The 19,222-nt window shown below is 48.3% G+C and overlaps 8 protein-coding genes across 8 annotated transcripts; 5 read left to right on the top strand and 3 right to left on the bottom strand.

The window, feature by feature from the left end:
* The first annotated feature begins 152 nt into the window (after window positions 1-152).
* Window positions 153-1,369, top strand: EI90DRAFT_3071461 (kinase-like domain-containing protein). The gene is made up of 5 exons (XM_039061310.1): window positions 153-185; window positions 236-550; window positions 609-683; window positions 740-946; window positions 1,007-1,369. The coding sequence occupies exons 2-5, from the start codon at window positions 248-250 to the stop codon at window positions 1,190-1,192; spliced, it is 771 nt and encodes a 256-aa protein (XP_038912711.1). The 5' UTR covers window positions 153-185; window positions 236-247; the 3' UTR covers window positions 1,193-1,369.
* Window positions 1,370-1,688: 319 nt separating this feature from the next.
* On the bottom strand, window positions 1,689-2,229 carry EI90DRAFT_3071457 (uncharacterized protein; the record flags this gene model as incomplete). Its single annotated transcript, XM_039061309.1, has 2 exons — window positions 2,002-2,229; window positions 1,689-1,947 (listed from the first exon to the last, which is right to left on the bottom strand). The coding sequence occupies exon 2, from the start codon at window positions 1,865-1,867 to the stop codon at window positions 1,691-1,693; it is 177 nt and encodes a 58-aa protein (XP_038912710.1). The 5' UTR covers window positions 1,868-1,947; window positions 2,002-2,229.
* EI90DRAFT_3071456 (uncharacterized protein) lies at window positions 1,738-2,465 on the top strand. Its single transcript, XM_039061308.1, has 4 exons — window positions 1,738-1,947; window positions 2,002-2,073; window positions 2,169-2,235; window positions 2,310-2,465. Exons 3-4 carry the CDS (start codon window positions 2,173-2,175, stop codon window positions 2,403-2,405), a joined length of 159 nt encoding a protein of 52 aa, XP_038912709.1. The 5' UTR covers window positions 1,738-1,947; window positions 2,002-2,073; window positions 2,169-2,172; the 3' UTR covers window positions 2,406-2,465.
* A 708-nt stretch (window positions 2,466-3,173) lies between these two features.
* EI90DRAFT_3071453 (uncharacterized protein) lies at window positions 3,174-4,477 on the bottom strand (the record flags this gene model as incomplete). The annotated part of the gene is made up of 3 exons (XM_039061307.1): window positions 4,062-4,477; window positions 3,414-4,020; window positions 3,174-3,378 (listed from the first exon to the last, which is right to left on the bottom strand). Coding segments are annotated over exons 1-3 (1,064 nt in total), but the record flags the coding sequence as incomplete, so codon positions are not given.
* A 2,512-nt stretch (window positions 4,478-6,989) lies between these two features.
* On the top strand, window positions 6,990-8,112 carry EI90DRAFT_1994756 (uncharacterized protein). The gene is made up of 3 exons (XM_039052416.1): window positions 6,990-7,401; window positions 7,458-7,631; window positions 7,682-8,112. Exons 1-3 carry the CDS (start codon window positions 7,396-7,398, stop codon window positions 8,021-8,023), a joined length of 522 nt encoding a protein of 173 aa, XP_038912707.1. The 5' UTR covers window positions 6,990-7,395; the 3' UTR covers window positions 8,024-8,112.
* A 537-nt stretch (window positions 8,113-8,649) lies between these two features.
* Window positions 8,650-11,222, bottom strand: EI90DRAFT_3071441 (phosphoesterase family-domain-containing protein). The gene is made up of 11 exons (XM_039061306.1): window positions 10,729-11,222; window positions 10,581-10,655; window positions 10,435-10,522; window positions 10,315-10,378; window positions 10,129-10,259; window positions 9,751-10,065; window positions 9,612-9,683; window positions 9,487-9,553; window positions 9,388-9,431; window positions 9,092-9,314; window positions 8,650-9,023 (listed from the first exon to the last, which is right to left on the bottom strand). Exons 1-11 carry the CDS (start codon window positions 10,853-10,855, stop codon window positions 8,979-8,981), a joined length of 1,251 nt encoding a protein of 416 aa, XP_038912706.1. The 5' UTR covers window positions 10,856-11,222; the 3' UTR covers window positions 8,650-8,978.
* Window positions 11,223-13,175: 1,953 nt separating this feature from the next.
* EI90DRAFT_1995185 (uncharacterized protein) lies at window positions 13,176-15,630 on the top strand. The gene is made up of 17 exons (XM_039052417.1): window positions 13,176-13,409; window positions 13,472-13,496; window positions 13,550-13,574; window positions 13,623-13,714; window positions 13,773-13,787; window positions 13,846-13,878; window positions 13,940-13,951; window positions 14,017-14,068; window positions 14,132-14,202; window positions 14,259-14,327; window positions 14,383-14,456; window positions 14,520-14,577; window positions 14,639-14,697; window positions 14,767-14,775; window positions 14,840-14,909; window positions 14,966-15,036; window positions 15,091-15,630. Exons 1-17 carry the CDS (start codon window positions 13,326-13,328, stop codon window positions 15,355-15,357), a joined length of 1,086 nt encoding a protein of 361 aa, XP_038912705.1. The 5' UTR covers window positions 13,176-13,325; the 3' UTR covers window positions 15,358-15,630.
* Window positions 15,539-18,778, top strand: EI90DRAFT_3156766 (Cupredoxin). The gene is made up of 16 exons (XM_039066073.1): window positions 15,539-16,038; window positions 16,098-16,207; window positions 16,262-16,325; window positions 16,381-16,415; window positions 16,465-16,560; window positions 16,617-16,732; window positions 16,817-17,145; window positions 17,223-17,338; window positions 17,406-17,471; window positions 17,525-17,583; window positions 17,641-17,763; window positions 17,820-17,885; window positions 17,947-18,142; window positions 18,207-18,326; window positions 18,388-18,416; window positions 18,467-18,778. The coding sequence occupies exons 1-16, from the start codon at window positions 15,729-15,731 to the stop codon at window positions 18,564-18,566; spliced, it is 1,935 nt and encodes a 644-aa protein (XP_038912704.1). The 5' UTR covers window positions 15,539-15,728; the 3' UTR covers window positions 18,567-18,778.
* Window positions 18,779-19,222: the final 444 nt, after the last annotated feature.

The following is a 19,222-nucleotide window of genomic DNA, read 5'->3' as shown; positions in this document are numbered from 1 at the left end:
ATAAATCGTCTGCGTCCCACGCAGACTCCGCGTCTGTTCTTATTGAGGAACTCAGGCTGGAACACCATGTCCAAAATCTCAGCGGTCAATTTGCAAGAAGGGATCACAACCTAGTTGCTAGAGGGGGGTACTCAGAAGTGTTCCGCAGCTATTGGAAACCTCGCGTTGGAGTCGATCCAATTCCTGTACGTCATTGTGATCGTTCCTGACTGACTCGATCCATGATTTCTCATAGGTGTGTTATAAAATGCTCCGTCCGCCTATTAGTGATTTCGCGCCAGTAATCGAACACACCAGGAAGGTTGTAAAGGTGAAGTCTATTTATTTCTTCAAGCCGCGATACGTTACCCGTGTCGGTGTTTTCCAGCACCTAAGAAGAGAAATGAGGGTCTGGAAAGGTCTCAAACACCCCAATATCGTTAGGTTCATTGGTTATGCGATAGAACACGAAGTTTATGGAGTTACTGCTGCTCTGGTGTCGGAATGGTGCGCGAACGGCACTGTTGTTAAGTACCTGCAGCAGAACCCTGCTGCTGATCGTGGAATGCTGGTGAGAATTTATGTAGAATCGGCTTCGTGCTTCCGTTGATCTGTGTGCATGAATGCAGGTATCCGACGTAGCTCAGGGGCTGTTATACCTCCACAGTCGCAATCCTATTATCATTCATGCAGATCTTAAACCAGTACGTCCCAGGCTGAGAAAGTGCCCAAGCAAACGCCCCTGATCAGAATTGCCTAGCTCAACATCCTAATTAACGACATGGGACGTGCACAGTTATGCGATTTCGGATTGTCCTGTATCCTTGACGAACTTCCGACAGGGCTAACAACTTCTGTCCGGGGGGGAACGCTCCGATTCCTAGCACCAGAATTGTTAGACGCCTCTAAGGATCCGCATCCCACCACAAATAGTGACGTTTACGCTTTTGGGTGTACATCTATACAAGTGAGTGGGGGTGTTCGCCAGAAGATTGCGTCGATTTGAACTCAGCGTGGGATCACGAAGATTCTCTTTGATCACCCTCCATACTACTGGCTCAAACGGGAGATTGAGATTGTGAAGGCAATCGAACGCAACGACACTCCCTGGGGCTGGTCTGATAGGCCCCTTGAGCAACTACTGGCGTCCTGCTGCTCAGCAAGTGTGGCCCGTCCTTCCATGTCCCAAATAGTTGCCTTCTGGTCTGCTTGACCTCTCACGCCCGGTCAACCGGTTTCCCTGCGACATAAGCAAACGGCTGCGCTGGATACCTGCATAGGTGTCATAGTACCACTCGGAACCGTGGAACTCGCCCGCTAACGGTACTCCAACATCGTTTCTGTTCTCGTATACCTGTTGTGGTCGCGGAACAGCCCTGATAGTTCTCCAGAGTCGAGGACTTGGAGGTCTTGTGTATGATCAGACGTTACCTGTACTTGTAGCACCTTCCAAGCACCTACCCATCATACAGGTTCCTAACAATCGGCTCCGATGACTGAAGACCCTTACCGCCGTCGGGGGCACACAAAGAGGCACCATTTAACAATACAAGTTGATCGGATAATTATGACATGATGCGAATTGGCAACAGAAAAGGAAAGAAAAAGAAAAAAAAGTAATCTTATGCCATTCATTGAGCCTGTTCATCCGCAAAGCACTACAAGTCAAATCCTTGTATTCAGTGCAAGCTCAATATCGTCATCATCCCAGTCAGTCATGAATACGATGTTGGTGCCATCGAAAATGGGCACTGTTTCTATGCTGACAGCTGGCCAGGAGGAGTGTCGGAAGGGGTTGAATATCCCTACCTGCGTTTAAGAAAAGCCTGTGCATCTGAAACAGCTTGATCAGCACCAACTTCGTCCTCTCTTTCTCTGATTGTCCCATTTGTCAGAGCTTTGCCACCGTTTCCCTGCAGCATCTCTCCTGTTGACAGATCGGTCACGGAAGGCTCTGATGCTCGAGAGGTGAGCACATAGCAGCAGATCAAAGATTGTCTCGCTTATCCATGCAGCATACAGACACAGCCTCATGAGCCCCGGAACAAGATTTCAATGAGCGTTTCTTTGGCTTGCTTCGATCAAGGATGGAAAGTAAGAAACCAAGAAAAAGGAAATTAACAGAGTTTAGCCCAACAAGCGCCTTCTTTCGTTCTATTTACACCCGTGGCTACGGCTACTACGTATAGAGCCATGAGCCGAGATGCGAAAGTCGTTGATGGCTGGGATTTTAATAGGATAATACCTTGTCCTGGAGTGAGTAAATTGTTGACGGAAGTACCGTCTGTTGGATATATGGACTGATGCGAATGTTCGTTGATCATGACAAGACGTCATCGAGACAGGAGGGAAGGAAGCGTGGCGATCGACGTATACCGGTTTCTTGGAATGAACATGGTGACAGTCGGTTTTTAATTGGGAACTAGAATTAGGGGGGAGAGAGAAAATGATAATGATTCAAAGGAACGCCTTGGTTGGATTTTTTTTTCCAAACATGAATATACTATGTACATATTGTCCAGTGACAATCCCAAGAAACGTTTAATTTTTACAATCATTCGGTGTTATGAAGTTGCATAACAGGGAAAGTGGGCCTCGGAGTAACATCGATATCGCGCACGCATGGAAACGACGGCCCAACACCGAAGTTGGATCGGGGGGGGGTTATTCATGGGTTCTAAAAAAAGATTGGCTACCTGATCGAACGCGAAAAACCTTATACCGTGATCCCGAACAACCACAACTTCTAGTTGGAAACACCTCCAGAAGATCCTTTGTGAGGCCGGGAGATAGATCTAGCAGGCGGGCACTCGTGTACGTTAATTGTGATTTCAGAGATGCGGTCAGATGGCAAGCAGTTAGAGATGCGTTTGATCTGAGAATGACGCTTTACGGAGATCGAGAGCTGAAATTTCATGAAACGACGCGCTCGACGCTAAAACAGAAGAATTATTATTAAAAAGGTTGGCGGGTCGAAGCGGCCAAATGTTGAATCAGGACCCCAAACAACCACTCTGGCTGGGAAGGCTTCCGGAAGATCCCTAGTAAGGGGAGATAGATCCAACGCGTCCTGCGTTCCTATGCGGATCCTGATTTCAACCTTTGAGAGACGCGGTCGGAGAGCAAGGAGTTCAAGGATTCGATTAGAAATACATTCAACTGCTTGAGGATCAGGTCTTAGATGGATCGAGAACATTATTCTCTGGAGATTGGGACAGTGGTATGCCGAGAGATCTAGACCTGGCGGTCTCGCAGTTGAAAGTAGGGATTCCAGCATCCTGATACTTTCGTCCGCTGTGACGTAAACTCCTAGGCATTCCAGCGCGTGACAGTGAACGAGGCAATCGGGCGGCAGGTTAGATGCTCTAACCTCTAAGGAGATGAGGCCCTTCAGAAATCCTTTATTGTGTCATCGAGTGGAAAGAGGCCTAAACTTTTTGGTGTTTGGCAATATAGGTGTTTGAGACGCGGGGCCACGATGGGAGAGGAAACCCTCCCACCACGGAGGATGAGATTCTCAAGCTGGGGAAATGAACGAGGGAAGATGCCTGAAATATCCAGGTTCGGGGAAGTCGCAAGCTCGAAATCCAGAGTCTTCAAAGGTTCAACATCGCGTAGGAGGCTGGCGGCTGTATTGATCTGATCTTCACCCAACGACACCGATAAATGCTCCATCACGGAATCCGAAGTGAATGCTGGAATGCATTGACTCGGGGTATAAAGTTTAAGATAGCGAAAGCGCTTTGGTAAGCCCAAATCCATGGTTTGGTGAGGAGGATGTGGGAACCGGAGGGGCGAAATATCCAAAACTATCGCTACATCTCTCAACGATTTCAGTTCGTTGGGAAGTGGGATCCAGTCGTTTGGAAGGCGAAAGTCGTAATCGATGATGTACAAGGAGGTGCAACGATGAAGATGGGGTGTTGCGATCTCCTTGACACGTCTGCGAAATTGCCGACTAGGATATCTCTTGTCACCCACGAAGTTCACCATTAGTTCCAGGTGCACATCCTTGGATCTCTTCAAGCACTCTGAAAACCACTTCAACCTCCTTCTTCACTCCCACCTTTGGATCTAATAACGAATGTTGCCCATAGTCGAGGTTCGCTCAGTGCCACGAAGCGCCAGAAGCGGCAAATCATTGTTATCACATGAGCCACGGTGCAGCCATCAGAAGAATAGTACCTATTCCAATCAGCTTTCAAGGTAACGAATATTTCCCGCAAGAGTTCTACAGGCAAATCATTGATATGGAAATATTTGCGGCTCTCCAAGCTGATCTCATCCTTCGAGTCCTCCGAGTGTGTTGGGATTGCTTGGTGATTGGGTTCCATGGGAACTAACAGTAGATGAGGAACGCTGTGCGATGGGGCTGTCGCACCTCGGGTCAGTTCTGGACTTCAGGATGGGTGATGAGGACAAAGACCCCCCTTATATATAAGGGTCGGTTACGTCGATCCCTCACCCCCACGTGACCTGGTACGATATTCCACACACTCAACTGCTCTCCAATCTCACAATCATTGGGATTGACGCGGATATGTGGTCACTGGGAATGTAAACAGCTGATTGTTTTAAATTACTACTGTGGATTTGCACTGATCAGCTGTTATCAATGTGCCATCTTCCCCGATCTCCGTTTCCCGTGTCCTCCGGCGTCTGATAACTCTTTAACTTTGTCAGAATACTTTCCATGCGGCTACTGAAGGGATCCAGTGTATCCTGGAGCCTGCATGCATTCAGCTGAGGCTCCAGTTGCACGATAGTTGTCTTTGAGTTTGTCACCAATTTCTATCTCCTTTGCTACTCCTTTGCATGGATTTTCGACTCCTGGAAGAGTTGGTCCTTAATTTCTACATTCCTTCCATAATGCAACATCCTTCTCTACCCGGACCGCATCTGATTTTGCTGGGCATCACTATGTCTAGTATATATATATATACAGTTCCAAGAAGCGTCCAATTATTACGATCATTTGGTGGTATGAGGTTGCACGACAGGAAAGTGGGCCTCCGATCGCGCACGCATGGAAACGATGGCTCAACACTTAGGATCGGGGTTATTCATGGGTTCTAAAAAGATTGGCTGCCTGAACGCGAAAAATCTTATACCGTAATCCTGAACAACCACACTTCTAGTTGGAAACGCCTCCAGAAGATCCTTAGTAAAAGGGGGAAATAATATAGCAGGCGGGCGCCGTGCCCTCTCACGTCAATTACGATTTCAGCCTTTGAGAGACGTGGTCGGATGGCAAGCAAGCAGTTTAAGCAGATGCGTTTGATCTGTGAAGTTCGCTCTACGGAGATCGAGAGCACTCGTGACTGAAGATGGGGACAATGTATGCTGAGGCTACGGAAAGATGTGCGAGATCTGAATCTGGCGGACTCGCAGTGGATAGCAATTCCAGCAACTTGATGCTCTCCTTTGCCATGACATGAAGTGCTAGGCATTCCAGCATATGGGGTAATGGCTGGGTCATGCACAGATCCGTGGGGCATCCTCAATTTCTAAAGAGATGAGGGTCCGCAAAATGACCTTCTTCCGCGATGTTGTGACGTTGTTGTGTCATCGAGCGAAAAGAAGTCCAAAACTTCAAGCAGTGAACCGCGCGCAGAAGATAGGTGTTTAAGACGCGGGGCCACGATGTGGGAGGAAATCGGCCTGCAACCACGGAGGATAAGAGCTTCGAGCTGGGAGGAATGAATGAGGGAATTATGTTTGGGCCCGGGTGCCTAAAACTGGGCCGGCCGAGGGAATCATAACGCTGAATTCCAGACTCTTGAAAGATTAAGTGTTGCCTTTGCCGCCGTCCCGATAACAATACCCCGAGGGAAATAAATGCTCGATCTGGTGCATCTGGCGTGATAAACTCGAGGTAGCAAACTAGGCGCTTTTGGTAGGTCTAAGGCTTGGCCAGTAAGCTAGGTGTTGGAGAGACATCACACTCAAAACTATCTCAGCAATTTTCAGTTCGCTGGGTAATGGGACCGGAGAGAGCCACCAGAGTCAGCGACTCGAAGGGAAATGCAACGAGTACTCATTTAAGATGGGAGTACTGATATTACTTCCGTTCAACGACACCGATAAATGCTCCACCACAAAATCCGAAGTGAATTCTCGAATGTATTGACTCGGAAGGACCTGCGAAATTCACCATTAGCTCCAGGTGCACATCCTTGGATCTCTTCAAGCACTCTGAAAACCACTGCTACCTCCCTTTTCCACTCCCACCTTCGGATCTAATGATGAGTGTTGCCCATAGTCGAGGTTCGTTCAGTGCTACGAAGCGCCAGAAGTGACAAATCTTTGTTATCGCATGAGCCACGGTGCAGCCATCAGAAGAATAGTGCCCATTCCAACCGGCTTTCAAGGTAAGGAATATTTCCCGCAAGAGTTCCACAGGCAAATCATTGATGTGGAAATATTCGGGGCTCTCCAAGCTGATCTCATCCTTCGAGTCCCTCGAGTGCGTTGAGATTGCTTGGTGACTAGGTTCCATGGGAACTGACAGGAGACGACTTTGGCAACGAGGAACGCTGTGCGGTGGGGCTGTCTCGCCTCGGGTCGATGACTTGAATAATATTGTTGAGGGAAACTAATTCAGTTTGCCCAAAAAAGGGTTCTTTCTGGCCACTCCATACATAACGGAACCCCTCGCTCCATTTCTGAATATCCCCGATTCGGGGTCCTCTTGTTTGTGTAGCGCTAAACTTGAACCTATCGCTGAATCAAACCCCACCGCGAAGGACTATGGACTGAAAGGCACTTGTTGTGACAGGCCCACTGGTTAACTTATACTTCCACATAATGTAACGGAACTCACTCCTTGACCCGTCTCCAGAGATATCCCCTTGGCACTTACAGGAAAGCCTGGCTGAATCCCCGCACTGCCCACTAGTGAAGTCGCGAGCTAACTTCAACGCAATGCCTGAGGTGGTGACGTTACGTGAGGCGATCCAAGTCATCAGAGCACATATATATAGGACTAACAATAATACGAGGGATAGTATGGAAACATGTTAAGTAGCTCCCTGACAAGTCGTTAACATGTTATCGGAAACAACAAAGTTTCAAAGGTGGATTCGAAGGAACAAAGGGAGGAGAAAGTTTTCAAGTTGATCCCACATGTATCTGCGTCAAGCGAGCAGGCCATTTTTCTGATATTCAACCCCTCCTGAACGATCCACTGTCAGCTTCCTAAGGACCATGCATGGTGTGCCACCACCAGGCGCAGGTCCGTGGTGAACGACTTACACTTGGCGGAAGGGAACATTTCATGACGGAGCAGCTTGGGTGGGCCGGAGCATACGGAGGCAACTGGCTTCGTGTAAGCATACAAATGGGCTGGAGTCCCGCACAATCGAGAAGTGAAGAATAAACACCAGCCGGGAAGCCTCGGGAAGATCCATAATCATCATGGAGGTGCGCCGAGCATGCAGACAGGACGCTACTTATATATACCTTCTGGACACGGATAGAAATTTCCTTCAGAGACACAGGCGGGCTTTGTGGGGCTCAATAATGCAATGAGGAAGGGGTTCAACGGCACGAGGCTCGTGTCTGATGGATACACCGGAGAGATCATTGCAAAGTGCAGGAGTTTGGGTAGTCCAGCTATTCCCGCCATGAAGGAGTTGATGGCATCGTGGGAGGTACATTAGAAGGCTATCGGGGTTGTTGTTGACAATTTGACAGTCAACAGAACCGTCCTCGAGCGAGGATATCAAGGCGAGTTGATCAGTCGCATTCTATTGACCCTTGCGCGGGACCGGGCAGGGCAGTTCAACAGCAACCAAGTTCCTACATACCTGTTTACAAGTCCTTGACCACCTTCCTTGGCGAGGATCTCGGGTTTCTCCCCCATACGCTGAGCCACGCGTTCTTCAGCGAAATGAACAAACATATAGATGACTTATCCTTCAAGTCCCTCTGCAAGGCGCGGTGCCGCGGTGCCGCATTTCAGTGCACGTTCCAACAGCCCTGTATTGATGGTTCCATTGTTACCTACTGTGGATCTCTTGACGAACCATTCCAAAGAGAATGATTTAGTTGCATCGGCTGGAAGTCGAGCGTGCATGTTGACGCATCTACTTCCGTTGTTTATTCGCAGCTTGCTGGACCTCGGATTGAAGGCAACTTACCCGTAGCCCTGTGCAACACCCGAGTGCCCGTCAACATCTATGGGGAGGTTATATGTCCAACTCACTTGAGGAACCCAATCGATGGTGCATCAATGCCCGAGGACACACGTCTGCCACATACCCCCTCTTCAACCGATCTTTGCGCTGGACGGACCCGGAGTTGTCCCAATTTGCCGATACAATGCGAGACCAGTTAGGCTATTTCTCAGACCCCAGCGAAAACTTGGAGTCTTCTTGACTCGTGTATTTCTTATACCGAAATTTCAGGACATCCTGATCAAAAAAAGGTGCTTTAACAGCGAGAAATGAAATATTGAGGAAGATTGTGTCTTGAACTGGAAGGTTACAATATTCCATGTGCTGCTATTGCTGTTCATGCGGGGACCCTTGAGTCGGTCTAGGTTGATATCTAAGTCAGTGCTGGCTATCGCAAACCTTTCAACGAGACCGAAACGCTCCGACTCAAGGCACCAGAGTTATTCCTTGCATGTAACACATTTGGGTGAGGGCTCAGTTTGAACTTAAGTATCGGACGTAACGTTATGATATGAAGCCTCTTTGATGAGGTTTCATATCCCAGGCTCTCATCCACAGTCAAAAATGCAATAAATACAACATTGTTTCTTGGGATCGGTCTGAGGAACCCTCCCAGCTTCTCGCTGCTGAGCAGCAAAGTTCGACTCGTGCAACCGTCAACGTAACAGGTAGTTGCAATATACTACAATTCAAAGTCCGTATTGATGTCAGCACCTGCAGCCCCAGTGCTGGAAGAGCGTCCAGGTCTTCAGACTGGGTGCCTTGCGTTACCGCGTTCTTCTTACGCCTTCGCTAGAATAAATAAGCAACAAAAATGTCCGTTTAGTGCAAGGGAATGATGTTCCCGGTTCCAGCGTACGGATTCTCCTAAATAACGTCCAGTTCGAACGATCAATACCTCCATGTATTCAAATTCAAAGGAAACAAGGACTCACCGCATATGTAATGTTGATCGGTGGCCCAATCGTGTGCTTCGTCACACTCAAATTCATCCCAGGTCGAATATAAGTTTGCCCAAACCGGTGTGATTTAACGGGTGCAACAAATGGGATCCATGCGCTCGGGTTGAGCGGACCGGGGTAGACCCCTGTTAGGTTTGTGAGAGGGAGCGGATTGGGGGGAGGTACGTTTTTGACATTCGCTCGCTTGGCGACAAAGCTATTTTCATGGGAAAAGGGGATGAGGCGTGGTTATTAACAAATGGATCTCTTGGGGGAGAAGGGATACGTACTCAAAGACATTAGCCAACGGGAGATTTGTATCCCCGCGTCCGAGCTAGAGTTATCATGGTGTCAGACCGACTTGTGAGCACCACTGTGCATAGACATACGTTACCAAGACGCCAGTTTGCCTCAACAGTCGAGAGGAGGGAATAATGTGTGTAGAAAGTATGGTCGCTGGATGTGAACATAAGATGGGGATGAACAAACACAAAATACTCAATCCATCACTAACACTGTGCCCTTCAGATGCGCCGGAATGGCTGAGCCCAGCAGAAGGGTGAAGACTTTATTCGGATCGGTGTAACTCTGCCACAAAAGGACATGGATCATGAGAATACTCCCATGAAGAGGTTCAAAAATCACACACTTACTCATTTTCATCAAATGTAAGGACAACAAGGGTCCCATCCGTCCCATGCCCACCGTTAAATTTTTTGTTTTTCAATAGCGGAACAAGCCAGTACTTCAACCATTGACTAATATAATCAATCGTCGTATCATGGCCATCATTCACCATGTTGGGTGTAACAAACACCCATTGGGGTAATGCGCTAGCATTTATATCCGCTGCAAAGTCGTTGAAATTACGAATGCGGTGCGCACGCGAGGTTGTGTTCGAGATGGCATCATGGATAACAGGACCATTGTGTTTGCGGACATAGTAGCCATATGTGCCAGAGCCAGTGCTGGATTAAAAAGGACAGATGGTGTGAATGGGACGCAGGGATGGGGGATAGGAAGTCACATACTTATAGTTATGGGACGCATAGTTGAGAAGGTAAGCGTCCGTGGGCATGTTCTCTTGGTAGGTGGCCCATGAAACCTTCTTTTTCTCAAGGAGATCAACGATAGTCGAGATGTTGGACGGAACATGATAGATCTAGTGTGGCGCCGGTTGTCAACAAAGGCATATGTACGAGTGTGCAACAACATACGTTGTCATCGGCCAAACCATAGAAATCACCAGAGATGGACGCTATGTAATTAGGCTCCGACGGACTAGTCGGAGGATGGTTAATCAGTCACATAACGAAGAAGCACGAAACGGGACGTACTGCGTGACCGCGAAGTATGAAGAAAGTAGGATACCCTCCTTAACAAGGGTTTGGAAGAAAGGACTAGTGACCGCGGTGTTATAGTCAGCTATTCCAGGAGTAATGCTAAGCCTTGAGAGTGCCAAGAGAACAATTCAGGGACACACTGTTCTCAAGCCAGATCTGGATGACGCGTTCAAAGGCTCTTCCTTTAACGAAACGCCCGTTTTTCAAAGTTCCATCTAGTCCAGCCGCAGGTTGATCAGTGAAGAACAATGCTCCGCAGACACAGGGATGATGTTGAACAAGACGTACTGTTTTTTCCGACGTAGTTGGGAGATGAGCAAGTCGGGCATGGCGCTGGCGGTACCCAAGGGATGGCCAAGGATGCAATGACGACACTGGGGAGGGCCGCAAGCAGTAGGATGAGCGTGGCTAACATTGGGCACTCGACGATGGGGAGGGTAGAGGTGGGTAATTGCCCTATAAATGAGAAGCAACCCTTCAATGGGTTCCTGAGCTAGGCAGGATCCCAGCGTCTACTAAATCCCTGAGCTCGCGTAGTTGGCGCGCGGCATTTGGCTACAGAAGCGATGCACGTGTGGACACAGCTTCTCGTTCTGGCCCAGAATATTGGTCTAGCGACGAACGAGCGCAAGTACTATGGGAAACATCTAGGCAGGTGACCAGCCTCTCTTTAGGAAACATCCACACATGTGCGTCCCCGTTTCGAGCGATTCCAACTTCCCACCTTGGTTGTATCGCACACGTCCATCTTGGAATAACGTTGCTATGCTCGATCGAGTCAATGTGTCGTCACCTTATCCACAACTTCATGTCATGCCATTTTAGGGACATGGGAACGTCCAATATCGCGAGTTTTCAATATTTGGCTGGCGAAATCCCTGACTACCAGAGCCCCGAGCCAAAGGAGGACCAACCACTGTTGGCCTCAACTTGTTGCTGTTACGCTCGGTCTTTCGTCCTATGATCAAGGAACGAAAGCAAGCATTCTTCCATAAGATCATCTAGACAGATATATATATATATATGAGTAGCAAGCTCTTACTCTCGCCAGTCTTGGCCATAAAGGATCACATGAAGAGTAGGGTTCGTCGATTAGATCCTAGCTGCAGCTCCGTATGTGGCTTGCACGCCTTGCTATTTCCTGCCTGAAAGATTACTCGATCACTTATGCGCTTATGACTGCGTTCGCGTCTATCTAGCGGGTCAACGTATCGATACGTTTGGTTGTTTCGATCGGCCCGCCGAGGGCTTATCGCGTCGGTATGAGGGGTTTACGAAGTCTCGTTCGTCAAAACGGCCTGTTTGACCACGATTCATCTACGCTGGATCCACCAAGGAACTATTTGTCCATTTCCTCCTAATTCACTCCTTCATGGGTAGGCCAATATCCAAAATGATCGACGGTACTTTGTTCGGTCAACTGGACGTATTCCGCTTCTTTCTATGAGTGTCCCGAACAACGCCTGGAGCAGAGTACACCCTCCTTACTCGTATGCGAATCCTCTCTTTGCGTATGGTGATTGGATGAAGCGCGGTGAATGGAGCGAGTCCCGGGGACGCTCCTTATTGGACAGAGTATCCTCACCCCATAACGCGAGTTGCTACGGTGGCTTGCCTCGTGCTCCGGCTGTAAACTCCACGCCGCCAACTCCGGGCCATCACCTGACTAGATCTCACAACAGACAGCCTTCTCGCAGCAACTTGATATTTACGGCCAAGTTGCCTAGATACCTGGGATTCGAACCTGTGATTCGATAAGGCTCCCTACGGTCACGGCTCCCCTTCATTTACCGGCAGGGTATCATTATGAAATGATTCATTCCTTCATGAATCCACTCCACGACCGTGTACCCGTAATGATTTGGCATGTTAGGTCTTGGATGATCTAAATATATAAGGCCTTTGAGATTGATCACGCACCCTAATTCGTGTTCTTTTTCTGTAACATGGATTCTCGGGCTCCCATGATTTGTCATTTCATTTCCGTCAATAGATTCCCTCATATAACATTAGATGAACTAAGGACCCACATGTGATGACAAAATATGGTGCAAAATAAGACAGCCGCCTCCGCCTCCGCCTCCGGACTTGTGGCAGTTGTGGCAGCGGAATCAGGACTCTTCCTCTTCCTCATGACAAGGGCCCATTCCCCAAGAGACGAGACGTGCGTCACGACGGCTGAAGCGGGGAGTCCAACCACGTCGACCTCACAGTGCGCCCGCAATCGCTGCCGCTGTGCCAGCGCTACAACGCTATGATGACTATGGTCCCGTGCCTCCACGATTTCCTAATAACCCCGACTGGAGACTTGCACGGATGAGCAACCTGACATGTGGCTATACAAGTCACTCACCCCAGGAATATTTGTTCCGGCTCGTTTTGGAGTCGCCGTTTATCCTGTCTATTTTGAATACTTTGGATTTGGTAAAGACGGCAACAAGGATTCCACTGTACGCATTCCCTGGTCACTATCCAATCACGTTTTCTCACCTCCCTCGAGTTTCAGGGTTCCGTTTGCCTAGTCCGAACAGTTGTTCCTTATTCTCCTGCATAGGTTCCAATAGTGATTGTCGTTCTCCACGCATTCTTCTTGTTTACCCTGAGCCTGCTTATCTCTACATGAATGGCTGGCTGATGAACCGCCTGTTCACGCAGGATGGCGGTAAACTGATGGGACACAGTACAGTGGGCACGTTACCACCAGTTGGACGGTTGAATAGCCGTCAGTGTTTATGCTGGAAAAATGATGAATGACCAAAATGTTCTTATCGGGTGTCACTGGCTTCCCCTTCTTATAAGTGATCAAAATTTTGTTCGTCCTCGGTGTCATCCCCTCCTTGCGTTCACTTTCATACTCGCTCTTTTACATTTGGGCTTTCTTGATTATGCCCCCTGTTGGGATCTCAGCACATGAAATCAACACGCTCGTTGGGCCCATGTTGATTGGAACATGGTTGAACGTTTGGCTTGTGATTCCAGATTGGTTCTTCATCTTGGATGTCTGACGTTCTGAGCGGTAATCATTTCTTAGCTCGGTGCGATGTTGATGCAGATGCGTGAGTAAGCTTCCACTATCTCCCTGTGGTTTTGGCTCAGAGGATTGTCGCAGAAACATATTTTCGAAATTCGAAAGAGTTAGTTCGACCTGGTTTTCTCCGCTGCGGGCACTCATGTACTGTCAGAGATGCTCATTGGATTAAGGGCATGGTTGCATTTCTATTCGTTTGTGGGGTTACGAATTCCGTGATGGACGTTATCTTTACATATAACTATGGTTCGTATGCCTCTAGTCGCAAGCTTTCGTAGAACAGCTAAGCGTCCCCATATTTAAGGGATTCGGCAGTTTGGTATGTTGTGTACTGGTTTTCGCTAGAGAGCGAAGTCCAAATGTCATTTTCGCGATAGGAAACACAATCGCTATTCAGACTTCGACTTGGGGTGAGCTGTTCGTTCGGGTATCAAGTGTGGAATCTAACGTTTCTCCTGCCGTTGCACATAGTCTTCGATACAGGTACTGCAGTATCTCCACCATAGCGACAACGTACTATCACAATTCAACCCCCCCCCCCCCATCAGACCCAGTGATGACCGTGCTTTTATCAACCACTGTTCAAACCTTCTTTGGATGGTGCGTTTCTCGCTGTGTGCGTCACGTCTTTTGGCATGCAATTTGACGAAATTGTGTTCAAAGGAGAGTGAAGCGGTTGACGGGGCAGAACATTGTTGCTGGTTTTATTTTCGTTGCTGCCTTTGTGCAATTCTGTGGGTCATTCTCCTACGAACTCCTAACACTGCTGAATTTACTTACCGTGTATCAGTGTGCGGTTTGGGGACAAGTATTGCTTGTGGAATGGTGAAGGAGTTCGTTCATTTCCAGCGATTTCAATGTAAAGACCGGACTTCGGGCGATGTGAGTACGTCAGCGCTGACACTCCACTCTAGCCATTGTTATTGTATGGCTTGTTCTTGCTCCTGTGACGGACTTCCTGATTTCTGGTTCCCTTTTCTGGTATCTGGTGGGTGTGATTTCACATCGATTAGTGGACCTTCCTACCTACCCCATAGATATCGCGATCAAGCATACTCACAGAACCGGCTTCGCGTACACGGACGACATCATTGACAGAGTTTCTCGATGTGAGTCTTCTTTCGATTCCGCGGAGATATCATTTGTGGGGAATTCAACCACCCTCCCTAGTGACACTTCAAACCGGTGCCATTACTGCAGTTTGGGCGAGTGTGGATTTGGGGATTTATGTAAGTGTAAAATCTTACGGAAATGCTGCTCACTCACCATCATGGCCACTCTAATTCGGCAACAATCAGTTGGGATTTGTCAGTAGATCATTTGCCCCTGTCAAACAACTAAGAAGTCGCTTGACGCCCCGATTCTTCCTAGGCAAATAATCTACATCTGATCCTCAATATCCCGCTCGGTCTCCTTTACTGTAACTGTCTTATGTCATCTTGTACGTGCGGTACGAGATGCATCAGGAGGACTAACGGCGAAACGAAATCAATTTAGTGAACGCGCGGCGCCAATGGTCTACATCATCTAGTTACCCTGTTGAGGTTGAGTTCCAACGAAGAGTGAATGTTCATATCTTCCTCCAGTTTCACTTGCTACTTCCTGCTCATGTATGCGTTTAGGTTGGTAACCCCGGAACGATTAACATCACCACCAAATCCGAGACCCATCGAGACCACTACGAACTCAATGTTCCTGCTCACGCACCTCGTGTGCCCTTCAACGGAACGGACCCTGCAGTCCGACCAAGTCTTTCCCCCTCTAAAAAACGCTCAAATCCAGCGCCTATGACTGACGATGGCTTATCATTGCAGTCCGCTTCGATCGAGGAGGATGTGTCCAGTCAGAAGGCTTCCGCGGCGAATAGCTCCGAGACCAATTGGAAGTAAACTCCCCCCCCCGTCTGATCTTGATGCGGCTGTCCTTGCCATCATTTTGTACCATTTCGATGCAGGTTGAAGACGGAAAAATCAATGTCATGTCAGTTCTACTTAGATCTCAATAAATTAAATTGAATTCGTGATCAGGCATGGAGTGCTAATTAAAGTGCATTTATTCGGGTCAGTGACTGGCTCTCCTGTTGGCTTTTTCCTTCCAGCGGGCAATTGTCAGATGCTTGCGAGCCCTCGCTTCTGGAGATCTGGCTAAGGGCTGGTCGGCTTTGGCCGGATCAAATTCAATCCAACACTCGAATGCAAGTCGACTGGACCCCCTTAACCTGCCTACCCCTTGGGGCAGACTACAAACTTGATCATTGATCATGCCATGGGAAGAGGGCTTTTCTGATACCGGGACTGGTCGCAGGAGTATCCGAAAAACTTGCTCTGTCTTAATTTTTATTGTCGTGTTCTTTGCTTTGGTTTTGCACATTCATTTTGGGACTGGGTTTGGGTTACGACATGACTGGACGACCACAGATACGAGGGATGGTGACGAGATGTCAGGTAATGATCAACATGGCCACAATGGCCCGTCTAAGAAACCAGACCTGTCAAGAGATGACGGGCGGTTCTTGCTTGATGCTGCTTGGAACTATACTGCACCTCCCACAATTCGTGTCTACCATTGGAGTACGGATGAATATTTCAAGAAAGGGATGATATGAACCATTGACTCGTGTCTCTGTCAGCAATATCGGAAGTCCTGGCTTCACCTGGAGCTATGCCGAAACCTGTTTTGGTCGTTAACGGTCAATCTCCGGGACCCACCATTCGAGCCAATCTTGGTGATCGTATCATCGTGCGCAGCCATATATCCATATCCCTCATGTCTCTGTAACGAGCATGTGTTCAGGTTAAAGTGAAGAATCTGCTGAGAAATGTCACGGCCATTCATTGGCATGGACTGTATCAGAATGGTACACCGGTCGGAGCCTTCAGGCGACACAATGGCCGCTAATGTGGGATTTTTAGGGACGAACTACTTTGATGGGACCTATGCGATCACCGTAAGTGCTATACCTTCACCCACTGGTTACTGTTGAGAACCATATGCAGCAATGCGGTATCCCTGCGAATGGGGGGACATTCACCTATAGTTTCATCGTTCAAAATGTTGGTACATATTGGTGGCATGCCCATTACTCTACGCAGGCAAGGCAAAGTTTTTATATTCTCTCGCTTGTCTTAATTCCACGACACCGCACCAGAGCACAGACGGTTTGTACGGCGCACTTATTTTGCACTCGCCCCATGAAATTTTCCGCCGTGCTGTTCATTATGACCAAGATGTAGTCGTTATGATTGGGGATTATTACTCGACTTAGTACGTCGCAACTTCACGAATTCTCACTATTCACTTATAGAGATTGAACTCTGTTACGCACCTCAATTTTTTCCCATTTCACAGTTCCGAAATCCTTTTGAAACGGTTTCTCCGGTATGGTACTGGGATTGATGGCCAACCTGGAGACGAACCATCTCCGGACGGTGGCGTAATCAACGGTATTTCGCAGGCAAGATGCGCCTACATTCCTGCCACCGATTTGACCCTCCCTGAGCGGCGAAGCGGAGGATTTTTGTCTTCGGTTGACGGGGACGCGAGTCGATCACCTCCCGGTCAGCTGGAACAGCCTGTCATCAACGAGATAAACGATTGTGCTTCAAATGCGGACATTAATTACCCCATTTTACCATTAGAAGGGGGGAAATCGTACCGCTTTCGAGTTATCAACGTTGGTACGTATCCTTGCTCTTGTGGTGGTGCCTCAAATCATTGATTTGTGGAGTGCATGGCGGTGTGTCTTGTTCCTCAGGGAGCCTGACAAGTATGGCATTCTCGATTGACAAGCATTCCATGAGTATTGTCGAGGCCGATGGCGTCGATGTGGAGCCCAGGATCACAGAGCGGCTTGTTGTGGGCATTGCCCAGGTGCATATCTGTAGATTGTTGGCCTTTGACTCTACCGTACTAATGCATATTGATGCCGTCACCTCAGCGATACAGCGCTGTTGTAAGCCTTGACAGGAAAGCCTCTGCGTACTGGATCAGAGCAGTGATGGAGGTGAGTATGAAGTACGCCTCTCAGACGTGACTATAAGACCAATGGCGCCTCAGACGAATTCACTACGATATAACAATCCAAATCTTAATCTCACTACTCTCGGGATATTGAGGTGAGTATGAGTAATTCAAATTCTGATGCAGAGCAGTGGCAGAGCTTACTTGATTAGATATGATGGTGTGGCAGCTGGCACTAAACCTCCGGAGACCCCCGCACCGTTGTCCCCTAGGTCGCTATCGGACGACAAAGACTTTGTACCCGCTGGGAGACTAGATGCTCCCAAAGCAACTAAGTCAGTGGGCGTTCATCATCGTCGGGCAGTGCTCAGACTGTTTTCTGTAACTCCAGGGTGGTCAGTGTAACTGTCTCCATGCAGTACGATGTGAATGGAGATTATCGCTCCTTCTTCAATAAGTGAGCCTCTCAAGTTTTACACTTTTGACTTTGTTGTGGTATTGAGAGATTGCCCCAAAAGTACTTCGTGGGAGCCTTTGACATCCACCTCAACATTACTTGAAATTTCCCGCGTAGCAAATTCACTGTCATACCACCACCCGGATCAGCTTCTTGTGTCAACACGAGGTGTGGAGACAATAGACCTCATCGTCAACTCCCTCGATGATGGGGACCATCCTTTCCATTTACACGGGCATACATTTTTCATCGTCGGGGTATGTTTTGGAATGCTGCAGATTCTTCCTTCGAGGGCAAGCTTCTTACTCCAATGACACGCAGTGGGGAGCAGGGAGATATATTGGTCAAGCACTCAGCCATATATCTCCAATGAGACGCGATACAGTGATTATACCTAAGTATTCTTGGATGGCGCTCAGATTCACGGCGGATAACCCTGGAGTTAGTCAACTCGATTATAATGCAAGACATTTGTTATTCACTCTTGTTTGTTGTCATATAGGTCTGGGCCTTTCATTGTCACATATCGTGGTAAGTCCCAGCCTCGCCTCTGCTAAATATATCACCCTAACACGTTGCAGGCATGCGGAAGCTGGACTAGTGATGCAGTTCGCCAACCTGGCCAACCAGCGCCATTTGAGCATACCGCCTGATGTGGAAGCCCTGTGTCGAAATGACTAAGTGTAGCCCATGTTATTAGTAATAATGTTGCTTCTGTGTTCAAGGATGCAGTTTTTCCTGATATTGCCTGCGGATTCTGTCGTAGTCTGTGCTCTCGTCCGACTCTCGCGCCCACTTCCGTTCGCTCTGAACCAAATATCTCGTGCTATCATGGGCAATATTTATATCGATGTTGTCAACGTGTTTGCGCTGGAACTGTGGGTCCTTGCCATGAATCGAACGCACTGAAACGACGATGTTAATTGGTTCTGTCCTATGGATAAGTGGACCAAGGATGCTTTCGACTACGGCATCTAAATACGGATCACTGGCATCTAGCCAATTCTTGCTCGGATTCTTGTCTATGATTCGTAACAGGTTGTTCACCACTGTACACTAGCCATGTGTCAACCTCAGAAGAACGCCAGTGAAGACGATTATACGGCTTCCCCAAAAGAAAGTCACAAAAGGAGCTCACCCCAACCTTTGCGGTGTCTTTGACAAACTTTGGTGACACTGAGAACTTTCGATGTCGTGGTATATTCGTCGAGATATCCGTGCATTCGGATAGCTCGGATTGCGGAAAACTTTGGGTGTTCGCCAGTGGTTGGATACAGGCTGACATGCCTTCTGGTCTCTGAGCTTCCAGGGCGCTGGCTGACAACAACTCGTCAGCT

Source organism: Cantharellus anzutake (genome assembly GCF_015039405.1).
Source record: "Cantharellus anzutake strain C23 chromosome Unknown EI90scaffold_48, whole genome shotgun sequence".
Lineage (NCBI taxonomy): Eukaryota > Fungi > Basidiomycota > Agaricomycetes > Cantharellales > Hydnaceae > Cantharellus > Cantharellus anzutake.
Note: the sequence above shows the minus strand (reverse complement) of the source record. Positions and strands in the feature narration are given on the sequence as shown.

Excerpts from the sequence above, each read along its gene's own strand:
- EI90DRAFT_3071461 (XM_039061310.1), top strand. The coding sequence starts at position 248 with ATGCTCCGTCCGCCTATTAGTGATTTCGCGCCAGTAATCGAACACACC. Across the intron at positions 551-608 it reads CTGCTGATCGTGGAATGCTG|GTATCCGACGTAGCTCAGGG; the intron begins GTGAGAATTTAT and ends GCATGAATGCAG. Across the intron at positions 947-1,006 it reads TTGGGTGTACATCTATACAA|ATTCTCTTTGATCACCCTCC; the intron begins GTGAGTGGGGGT and ends GGGATCACGAAG.
- EI90DRAFT_3071456 (XM_039061308.1), top strand. The coding sequence starts at position 2,173 with ATGAGCCGAGATGCGAAAGTCGTTGATGGCTGGGATTTTAATAGGATA. Across the intron at positions 2,236-2,309 it reads GGATAATACCTTGTCCTGGA|ACGTCATCGAGACAGGAGGG; the intron begins GTGAGTAAATTG and ends GATCATGACAAG.
- EI90DRAFT_1994756 (XM_039052416.1), top strand. Across the intron at positions 7,632-7,681 it reads AGTTGATGGCATCGTGGGAG|AACCGTCCTCGAGCGAGGAT; the intron begins GTACATTAGAAG and ends GACAGTCAACAG.
- EI90DRAFT_3071441 (XM_039061306.1), bottom strand. The coding sequence starts at position 10,855 with ATGTTAGCCACGCTCATCCTACTGCTTGCGGCCCTCCCCAGTGTCGTC. Across the intron at positions 10,656-10,728 it reads CAACTACGTCGGAAAAAACA|ATGGAACTTTGAAAAACGGG; the intron begins GTACGTCTTGTT and ends CGGCTGGACTAG. Across the intron at positions 9,432-9,486 it reads CAAACTGGCGTCTTGGTAAC|CTCGGACGCGGGGATACAAA; the intron begins GTATGTCTATGC and ends TGATAACTCTAG.
- EI90DRAFT_1995185 (XM_039052417.1), top strand. The coding sequence starts at position 13,326 with ATGCCCCCTGTTGGGATCTCAGCACATGAAATCAACACGCTCGTTGGG. Across the intron at positions 13,497-13,549 it reads TGCGATGTTGATGCAGATGC|AAACATATTTTCGAAATTCG; the intron begins GTGAGTAAGCTT and ends GGATTGTCGCAG. Across the intron at positions 15,037-15,090 it reads AGTTCCAACGAAGAGTGAAT|GTTGGTAACCCCGGAACGAT; the intron begins GTTCATATCTTC and ends GTATGCGTTTAG.
- EI90DRAFT_3156766 (XM_039066073.1), top strand. The coding sequence starts at position 15,729 with ATGCCATGGGAAGAGGGCTTTTCTGATACCGGGACTGGTCGCAGGAGT. Across the intron at positions 16,326-16,380 it reads GCATGGACTGTATCAGAATG|GGACGAACTACTTTGATGGG; the intron begins GTACACCGGTCG and ends TGGGATTTTTAG. Across the intron at positions 18,143-18,206 it reads ATACATTTTTCATCGTCGGG|TGGGGAGCAGGGAGATATAT; the intron begins GTATGTTTTGGA and ends AATGACACGCAG.